At 34.2% G+C, this 11178-nt stretch overlaps 1 protein-coding gene across 1 annotated transcript; it reads left to right on the forward strand.

Moving 5' to 3' along the window:
• Positions 1-8195, forward strand: LOC109796559 (NADPH--cytochrome P450 reductase). Its single transcript, XM_020356225.3, has 18 exons — positions 1-490; positions 1616-1675; positions 1877-1953; positions 2043-2100; positions 2221-2307; positions 2383-2419; positions 3063-3132; positions 3293-3487; positions 3576-3668; positions 4715-4940; positions 5100-5183; positions 5293-5444; positions 5533-5629; positions 5758-5907; positions 6565-6642; positions 6723-6845; positions 6923-7036; positions 7726-8195. Exons 1-18 carry the CDS (start codon positions 197-199, stop codon positions 7804-7806), a joined length of 2076 nt encoding a protein of 691 aa, XP_020211814.1. The 5' UTR covers positions 1-196; the 3' UTR covers positions 7807-8195.
• Positions 8196-11178: the final 2983 nt, after the last annotated feature.

Raw genomic sequence — 11178 nt, forward strand, 5'->3', positions numbered from 1 at the left:
CAAATTCTCACAACCCGAAAAGGTAGTCCATTGACATTAATGGAAAGTGGCCCAAGATTTCTGGTTTAGCTTTCGCCGGGTCCTCTTTTCTTCTCACCACTGTTTCGTCTTTCCCTCTCGCGTTCAGTCACTGCAGCTTCCACCTTCTAGCTCTCTCTCACTTCACCGTCTTCCCAATTTGACCGAGTTTGACTCGATGGCTTCTAATTCCGATTTGGTTCGCGCCGTTGAGTCGCTCCTCGGAGTTTCCCTCGGCGATTCCCTTTCGGATTCGCTGCTTCTCATCGCCACGACCTCCGCGGCGGTTATAATCGGGCTTTTCGTGTTTCTGTGGAAGAAATCTTCGGATCGGAGCAAGGACGTGAGGCCGGTGATCGTGCCGAGGGGGATGCTGAAGGATGAGGACGACGAAGTCGAAGTTGCCGACGGCAAGACTAAGGTCACCGTTTTCTTCGGTACTCAAACCGGCACTGCGGAAGGCTTTGCTAAGGTCGTATTTCCTTTTTCCCTTTTCACTGTTTTGTTTCTTTTCTCTGTGCTGGATCGAATCGAATGTTCTGGATCTTTGAAAAGGAAGAGGATAATTGTTCATGTAAATTATAATTACGCTTTTTTGTGCTGTGAAATTGAGTTTGGCGAAGGAAGAAGATGCCGTAGTTTTGACTTGCGCAATGTCTGGGTTAACCCTAGGTTATTATAGTGATGCTCCTTTGCCGAGGAATCTCTGATTAGTTGTGGCGGAGCGGATTTTTTGGCTTGTATCTTTTTTTTTTTTTTATGCGTTCGTTTTGTTAGTGGAAACGCCGAGGAATGACGAGTGATGGTGTTGGAGTCAATTTGGAAACAGTTCATTGTAGTAAAAAAGGTGACGGTGACGGTGCCTTTTTCTGCTTGAGACATTGCCTTTGCATGTGTTTCTTATTGATAACTGAGAAATCCGAAAAGGTTCCGCAATTTACTCACTGTGATATTGGATAGGGTTAAGTATTCAAAAGCTTATAAGGAGTCGGTGCATGGTTGGTTTTGCGTTAGATACCTACTTTACCCCTTAATTTCCCCTCAAAAAGAGGCAAAAGATGCAGAAGCAAGCCTGAGTTGCATCTGCTGATCAATGTCCGAAGGTAAGTGACGTGTTACCGGACATACGCTCGGTCATTGGGACTGTTAGTGATTGATATTTTAGATTTTTTTTGGTATTGTGTTTTACTATGAATTTATGCATGAGATGTTAATTGAAATGGCCAATTAATTCAAAATATTCAAACGCTAGTTTTTTCTTTTGTCTTCTTTTTTCCCTCCTCTAGTTAACGCCTTTCTTGGGTGAAGCATAGCCTGAACTTTTCTTGCCTCTTTATTTGCTGTCCCTACTACTGTAACATAACTTCATAGTTGGTTAATTGTGAATATTCTAAATTTAGCTAGGAAATGATTGCAGCTTATTGAAATACACCGTGATAAGATAAGATGACACTCATATCCCCTTTTCTGTAATGCTTGAAAGTGTTATCCCTGGGATAGCGGAAACTTTAAATCTACAGGCAGTTATGTGCCAGTTTTATATAATTTCCGTGTTTTTTTTATACACTTTTAATTTCAATTTTAATTTTAATTATAGGCATTGGCAGAGGAGATCAAGGCAAGGTATGAGAAAGCAGTTGTCAAAGTTGTTGACCTGGTAAGTTGGATTGAAATGGAATTTTGGCAATCCCTACATTCTGGTCATGGATATATGGGTCAAACAGTTTTCTTTTAAATGTTTGATTCCTCACTAGGAGAGTTCAAGAAGACTTTTGGTATCATTGTACAGGAGTCAGGAGCTACAATTTTTAAAATTTAGGTTTGGCTTAGTGTCTGATGTATATTTAATTTGAACTAGGATGACTATGGAGCAGATGATGATCAGTACGAGGAGAAGCTGAAGAAAGAGACTCTTGCCTTTTTCATGTTGGCAACGTAAGTCTTATGAACATAAACAATGGTAGAAATGCATTTATTTATTGAAATGTGTGGTGAATATGATACATTTGGACTTGACATGACAGTTATGGAGATGGAGAGCCAACTGACAATGCAGCAAGGTTCTACAAATGGTTTACTGAGGTTTGTAGTTACATCACTTTAAGTAAATCCTACATCTAAGGTCTCGCTTTCTACTTGCATTTTCATAATTCATATGGCTTACTTAAAATAATTCAAAGTTTTGGTGTGCATTAATTTTAGGGGAAAGAAGAGAGGGGCACCTGGCTTCAACATCTCACATATGGAGTTTTTGGCCTAGGTAACAGACAATACGAACATTTTAATAAGGTAAAATCAGATGATTTTATTTTTATTTAACAAAAAATATCATCATTTGATTCTAATTTTATTCTTTTGATACAGATAGGTAAAGTTGTTGATGAAGATCTTAGTGAACAAGGTGCGGAATTCCATCACCTGTATTTTCAAAAGTATTTAATTGGTTATCTGTCTAATTGCATTTGCATAGAATCATTGTCTTTGATCAAAGCTAAAGAGCCTGATACTTTTCATTTTTTTTGTCACTGGTGTTTTTTGATTTTTGTTTAGGTTCATTTTGCCCTCTTCGGAAAATTTAATCTACCAGTGCAACTTCTTTTTATTTGGTTTCCTTAGTTGAATGGTGCCTTACTCTGTTAGATTAAATGTATTCAATAAGCCTTTCTAAAAGTCTAACGGGTGTGTAATATGTGAATCAAACTTTCAGAAAGTAATATAAGTCATTTATATGGCAATGTTATTATAATTACTTGATTCCTGATATATGAAGTACAGACTCCAGCCTGCACTTACACTGTGCTGATGGAATTATAATATTATATCACATGATTTTAGTTTGTTTACGATCGAAGGAATACTATCTTGTTAAGTTTTATATTTCTGCAGATTTATATTAGTGCTTCGAAGTGAGATTGATTTTAATAAAAACATGTTCTAAATTCTAATACAAGTTCTGAAGGTTGTACATTAGACTTGAGAATGGAGATAAGTAGTTATTGACTTTTGTATAGATATCTTCTTAAAAAGAGTTGTGTTTGCCACAGGTGCAAAGCGTCTTGTTACAGTTGGATTAGGTGATGATGATCAATCCATCGAGGATGATTTTTCTGCCTGGTAAATATAATCCTTTGATTCCACGCACTTCTGCTTTTCATCTACTGATTATATTGTTGCTACGAGTGTAGTATGCACTTGGCTCTACATGAAATTGTGTGAAAGGTGTCTACCACTTTTTTGGCATTTAAAACATCATGAATTGTCTTTGGCTTTGCAGGAAAGAAACTTTGTGGCCTGAGTTGGATCAGTTGCTCCGAGATGAGGATGATGCAAATACCGTCTCTACCCCCTATACAGCTGCTATTCTTGAATATCGAGTAGTGATTCATGACCCCTCAGTCACATCATCCTATGATAATCACACGAATGTGGCAAATGGGAATGCTGTGTTTGATATTCATCATCCTTGCAGGTGCTTGGAATTGTACATACTGATACTGATTTTTTTACTAAACAAGGCTAAAACAATTTAAACAAACCTTTTATTTCATTTCTTCAAGGGTGAATGTTGCTGTACAAAAGGAGCTTCACAAACCTGAGTCTGACCGTTCTTGCATACATTTGGAATTTGATATATCTGGGACTGGCATAACGTAAGTTGGACTATGTTTCCTGGCAAATAACCCTATCATTTTTTTTTCTGGGAAAAGCAAGAAAAAAAAAATTGGTGAATTATGATTATTTTGTTTTATATTGACTTTAAATACATTGTGTTAATAATTATTTTTATATATTTTAAGCTTATTTTAATGATACATATAATTACTAGATAGATAATTGAGTCCTGGTGGAATATAATGGGTTGTAGAGTTTTCCTATCAGGGTTTTTACTTGTAATTCTAAGGAAACGGTTAAATGTTGGTTTTGTTAAATATATGATATGATTTGTTTTTATATGAATCCTTTGTAGTTAGGGAAATTTGTATAGTGGAAATTAGGGATTCTACTCATTATTACCTGTTATCTTTTATTCTTGTATTTCTTTATTTTGTATCCTTATTCATTATAAATAGAGGATTGCATGTGTGGTAATATACACACATTTTCTTAGCATTTCTACAGGTTTAATAGACAAAAAAGTTTTAAGTAATAAAAGCTTGTCAGATATCCAATTTCCCCCTCTGCCCCAAATTTCAAGCACTGACTGGGAAACCTGTGAAGTTCTGAGGGTGGGATTTCCTGCTAAATTTATTGCTAATGAATTTGATCTGTGCAAATGTCAGATGCTAAAAGCATGAAGCTTCTCATTAATTTAAAGGCATACAATCTTGTAGTGTTCGAGTCCTAAATGTTTGTAAAGTTATCAGCAGTTATTTATGGATGAGGAGTGCTAGACAGCCTAGACTAGCAACATAACCTCTAATATACTCCTCCCATCACTCTCATGTTAGTTAAAATTTATTGAAAACATTAAAATCACGAGTTAGGTTCATTAAATAAGGAATGGGATCCACATAATTTTGTGATTTCTAACAAATTTCAGCCAATAGTAGAGTGTATTTTAGAGTGTTTTGTTGGCATTTCTGTATATGTTTTGATGTTTTGTCAAGCTTAATAAGATGGCAACTAGAATATCCTGTCCCAATTATTTGACAGCATTCAATAAATCAGTTGATTGGTTTCGTCTGATTTTTCCCAGATATGAAACTGGAGATCATGTGGGTGTTTATGCTGAGAACTGTGAAGAAACTGTTGAAGAAGCTGGGAGGTTGTTAGGTCAGAATTTAGATCTGTTGTTTACTCTTCACACTGATAAGGAGGATGGTTCTTCCCTTGGCGGTTCTCTCCTACCTCCTTTCCCTGGTCCTTGCACACTGCGTACTGCATTAGCACATTATGCCGATCTCTTGAACCCCCCACGAAAGGTTATTATATTATTTTCACTTCATGTGCTTATCATTTTTTTTGTATTATTTATTTATTTGGTTTTACACTTTTACTGGTTATAAGAATGTGTGATTCAACAGGGATTTTTGCTTGTTTTAATTAAAATGAAGAAATATTTACACATACTTATCTTTCAGGCTGCTTTAGTTGCATTAGCTGCGCATGCAACTGAACCTAGTGAAGCAGAAAGATTAAAGTTCCTTTCATCTCCTCAAGGGAAGGTAAAAAATCCGCAGTCCTTTTTGTCTCTTTTGTTTGCAAGTATGAAATTTTCTTCTTCCTTTTCTTCCCTTCCTCTTTTGATGATAATTTTCAAAGTTTGGTTTCCAGGATGAGTACTCCAAATGGGTGGTTGGAAGCCAGAGAAGTCTCCTTGAGGTGATGGCAGAGTTTCCATCAGCAAAACCTCCCCTTGGTGTGTTTTTTGCTGCAGTAGCCCCTCGTTTACAGCCTCGTTATTATTCTATTTCATCCTCTCCTAGGTGAATATCTTATCTTATTTAAAGTATCCAGATGAAGCCTTATAAGATAATTGGCGAAGAAATAATATTGCATTATTTGATTGTCCAGGTTTGCTCCTCAAAGGGTACATGTAACTTGTGCCTTGGTGTATGGTCCAACTCCCACTGGTAGAATTCACAAAGGAGTATGTTCAACCTGGATGAAGGTAGCAATATGCAATTGATACACCTTGGGTTCTCTGTTTTCAACTTGTCATGTTTGAGATTCTCACCTCCCTCAGAGGTGCAATAGCTTATCATTCTATGTTTCTAAATCTCTCTGATGAATGATCAGAATGCTATTCCGTTGGAGAAAAGTCGAGACTGCAGCTGGGCTCCAATTTTTATTAGACCATCGAATTTCAAGCTACCAGTTGATCATTCAATTCCTATTATTATGGTTGGACCTGGTACTGGTCTTGCACCTTTCAGGGGATTTTTACAGGTTTGTTAATATGTTATGTATGTGCGTATTTTTATAATTCTCATAACTACTACTATATGGAATAAAGAGTGGGTGAGTGTTGAACTGTTGAATATAAAAAGAAATATAGGAGAGAAATACTAGAGTCAAATAGATAATTATATAATTATGATTGGGAACCATAATTCAAAGCACCTAATTTTGATTCTGTAACAATTAGAAAGCTCCACTTTGCCATCTTTTAAACCTGTTTGCTGTGTTGTGGAATCAACTTGAGCTATTTATACGTGCTAAAAAAGAACCTAGTTTAGTTTTTGTAGATGCATGGCTAAAATTGCTTTCGAGTGACAGCAGGTGAAAATATGCTGTTAACAAGAGGCAAGAAATCAGTGCTTGTTCAAGGAAGCAAAAGTGGAAGCAGATTCTTTCTTCAAAATACAATTTTTTTTCAGTGCTTTTATAAGAAGTGTTTTGTAAAAAATATTTCTATCAAAAGCAAAAATTTCACATGATTGTTATCTAATTTATTGTAAAAGCCCAGTTTACCTAATTAACTAAGACCTAAAATTTCAAAATTGTTAGTCCAATCCATTTCATAAATGACATAGTTCGAGTGATGCTGAATTATTATAAGAATCTGCTTGTTCTTATTTCTTTCTTTATCTTTGGTTTACCCAGGAAAGATTTGCCCTCAAAGAGGATGGTGTTCAACTTGGCCCTGCAATACTCTTCTTTGGATGTAGGAATCGTCGAATGGTAAATAAAGTGCTCCTTGTGCATTCGATTCAAATGGATTTTCAGAGCAATTTTTTGACCTAATTATGTTATTTGTATAGGATTATATTTATGAGGATGAGCTAAACAATTTTGTGGAACAAGGCTCTCTGTCAGAATTGATAGTTGCATTCTCTAGAGAGGGGGCTGAAAAGGAATATGTTCAACACAAGATTATGGATAAAGTAAGTGTGAATGACAGCCTAGTAGGGATCAAATGTAACCGGATAAATTATTTTCTGAATTAATTTTTTATGTACAGGCTGCCCAACTGTGGAGTTTGATTTCTCAAGGAGGTTATCTTTACGTCTGTGGTGATGCCAAGGGTATGGCCAGAGATGTTCATCGAACTCTTCACACCATTGTCCAGCAGCAGGTGCTTTGTCTTCCATCATTCTTCCCTTTTGCATTGTACATAATAATGATTTTCAAAGAACTGAACCAACAAGTATGAGGGGGAAAAATGAATTCCAGGAACAAATGCTTGATAATAATATTGCTAAGCAGCGAGTATAATGGTATATTTATGTGATAGTAGAGGTGTGACTGATATTTAAGTTTTTTTAATTTTTAAAGTACAAACACAATTTGCTTATTTTGTTGAAAATTTCAGTACTAAATTGTTTTAACTGTATTTGAATTTTTTAGTGATTCCAAGGCTATTTTTTTACCTTTAGGTGTAAAATCTTCATTAATTGGCTTTAGTATGTTTGTGGTTCTGTTCTTCTCCTGGGCTTATTATTGTATTGTTGGGGTGTTTAGTAAAATTTATGTGGGAAATTTGAACATTCTTATAGTTGTGAGGGTAAGGAGAACTTATTGTGTAATTTTTGAATCACAAGCACAAAGGCATCTATAGCAACGTGCTTATGTTGTGTTTAATATTTGAAGGGACTCAACAATGTAAATTTTCAGCAATTTTTTTGCTAAGCATTTAATTTACGATGCTATATTTCTGTTCTGATTCACCATTCCAACTTGAATTTTTTAGTTGCAACGGCATATACTTTGCATACCTATGGAATGAAGCTGTCTTAACGACCTTGTTTCTGCATTGAATTTCAGGAAAATGTGGACTCGACAAAAGCCGAGGCTATAGTGAAAAAACTTCAAATGGATGGACGTTACCTTAGGGACGTATGGTGATTTTTCTGATTGTTCATTTGTCCAGATGTGGTATCCTTGCTATTTGATATGCTAAATTCAAGATTGGCTGAAGGATATTTTTGAGACTAGTGGCTGCCTTTACGGAATTTTAGGACACCGACAATGGAGGCTAAACAGGTTTCTTTTCTTGAGAAGAAATGTTTTTCTGGACGTTAAACTCTTTCTGTTCTTTTCTGTTGTCTTTATATTCTCTTATGGCGATAGGTTGGATCCCTCTGAACTAGGATTATTTATTGGGGGACTCTGATAGTTAGTCTCAGAAATCGGTCAACAACACATACGGGTTACAGTGGATGGTCATGTATTATTAAGTGTAGGAATTGGTAACGAATAATTATTTTATTAATGAAACATGTATTTTTTAAAAATACAGTGGATTTCGACACTGTATCTTCCTGTGTTCAACACATTTATTTAAAATAGTCTGAGAGTAATACCTCAAAATGTTGATTTACAGGTTCATAATGTTTTCAGATGATATCTTTTTTTGCTTTTGATGTTGTGTGACTTAAACTTGGTTTCTGGCAAAGTCATTGTTCAATCTTGTTGCAAGGTGCACTGTATAGGAAAAAGCTTAAAATTATTAATGCCTCTTTGGGTTCTGTTTGGAAAACTTCAAATTTTGATGTGGACATCTTTGAAATAGAATTTCAAAAACTAACGCAAGGAAGCAAGTCTGGAAATCTTATATATTATTAGTCATATCCTGTACTTATCAAAAGTGCAACATCTAAGCAAAAAAGTATAACTTGCAACTTGTCTAAATTATGATGTTGAAGTTCAGCAAAAAAGCAGGAGCAAGAAAGTACTCCCTTTCGAGGCTTTGAAGTTTTTCTTTGTACTTTTCTGGTGGCGATACCGTTTTTAAAGTTGATTGTTTGAAAAAACTGGTGAAATCTCGATACAGGATTATGTCATACAACCATCAGTTCGAAAACGTTATTGCCCCCGCCCGGGTTTGTTCGTAATCATTGCATACATTTTTGCATGTTATCATCAAAAACTCTTTTTGCATGTAAATCACTCGACGTAATATATATCACACACACAAATATAGGTTATAAACCTAGCGATGAAAAAGTCCATGTTTCTCTAACACTTTCCCCCCCAATTCTCACTTCAATTTTTTTTTTAATTTCCCCCAATTCCCACTTCAATTTTTTTTAAAATATATTTAATTGAAACACATTTTCTCTGTGTTATTTATTTATTTTTGAAGTTGTTAATTCAAGTGATTTGATATTTATACTCTTTAATTAAAATTGAAGTTTGATCTCCATCTTGAGTATGGAATTGTGATTGGAAGTATCACTTTAGTCTTATAAAAGTTTTTTTATTTAATATTTTTTTATTTTTTTATACTAACAAATTTATCTCATTTAATTTAAAACATGTTGAAGAATAAATGGGAAATGTGGTTAAATTTTTTAAGGCCAACATTAGACTCGACTACTATAGCTAAATTGTGAAGAATGAAGTTAGCTAGTCTTAGAATGAAACTAACATCATAGTTTCATAAACTAGACAATAACAACTTACATTTATGCATGATATTCTCATATTCAAAATAGTCTAGGTAGTCTTTGCTAAGATTGAGAAAGATGCATTGATAGTCGGACTCAAAGGATATGTTGCTCAAATTGAGATCTTCCACTTAACAGAGGGTCTCTAGAAGAGCAATGACTTTGCACTTGTAAGAGACCTCAAATGTTAGGTATATGATTGTTCTAGTATTCAAAAATGTGCTAGAATGGTCTCTACGAAACATTTCAACGCCAAATAAATTTGAGGGAGGGAAGAGAGCAACATCAATATTGCATTTGATTTTTACCTTGTTTGGGAGTGTCACCAAGTTTGATAAGCTAGTCTTATGTTATTATTAATGATAAGGAATGTGACATTGTAATATATAATAGAAATAAGTTTTTTATAATATTACAAAAACATATTTTTGTTTTGTATTGTGACATCATACCACGTACTTCTAATTATAAGAGAATGTAAATTAGTTTATATTATGTATGGTAATGTAATACAAAATAAATCATGTTTTTCTTTTGTAGTTTGATTTAAATATACAACAAAAATACATATTCATTGTGTATTTCTTTATCAAGAAATTTAATAACTTCTTAATTAGATGATTAATTTTAAATAAAGTGTTCATTTAGTTAAATTTGATGTTTTTTTAAATAATTTTAATAGTTGATTAACTTTTTTTTTGAGGGAAATAGTTGATTAACTTGTTAAATAACAAATGAGGCAAAAATATGAAATATATCAAAATAAATCAACATAGTTGTGCAAAATAAGTCAACATAACCTAAAACAACACAAATAATAAAGATAAAATATTTCAAAATAAGCTAACACCAAACACAAATAAAACACAGCGATGAAAATCCATCATGTCACGTGTGGCTCTTCTTCATTTGATAAGTACATTTTGTTACAACCATATTACCTTCAATAAACACTTTGCGAGGACATTTGTATCATTGTTAAAAGTAATATTTCAAATATTCCAAATATGTTGAGTTGATTTGTAGATAATGCTTACAACAAAAAATGAATATAAATAAGTAATATAAAGATTTGATTTTTATTTAACACACGTACACATAAACTTACTTATAATCATGAGAATTGCTCGAAAAGGACTCTGTATGGCTGCCTCTAGATTGGTGCACATGTACTACTAGCAAAGGGTCTCTTTGTGGTTGTCCCATTAATGGGCAAATGGTGTATGAATGAGAAATGTGGTTGAACTACTTTAGGTTATTAACATATTCCGGTGGATAGCCTTGAAAAATAAGTGCCCTTCTACCATCAATCTCAAGAACATGAGTTTTTTTATTGAGTAAATCGCTCATCACATAGTTCAACAATGAGCTAATGGTCAAGCAGCGAGCAAAGGATCTCTTGCACATGCTCAAATTATTGTAGCACCCTCTCAAGTAGATAGTCGTGCAATTGAGGGCTAGATCTATAGAAGTCGGAGAAATAAGAGATATCATGAAAGAGTCGTACTCGTGCTTATGCTCCTCATACAACATTCAAATGAAATCCTCTAGTCACAATTGATCTAGCAGTAACCTCATCAACAATGTATCATTGTAGTCCTTCGCAGGGTTCTTCTATAGGTACAAGTTTGGTCTCAATGTATAAATTGATCAAATCGTGACGATTAATGGTTGAGAAATGCTCATAAGATCATTAACAAAATTCAGTTTCGTAAAACAAATACTTAAAAATAAGAGAAGAAAAATAACAAAATAAATTTGGCACCTGTAGTAAAGTCATACTTCCTACATGTATGAAGTTCATGAAAAAGTTGCAAGTAGTAGACAA

The sequence above is a fragment of the Cajanus cajan genome, chromosome 6 (assembly GCF_000230855.2).
Source record: "Cajanus cajan strain Asha chromosome 6, NIPB_CcT2T_4, whole genome shotgun sequence".
Classification (NCBI taxonomy): domain Eukaryota; kingdom Viridiplantae; phylum Streptophyta; class Magnoliopsida; order Fabales; family Fabaceae; genus Cajanus; species Cajanus cajan.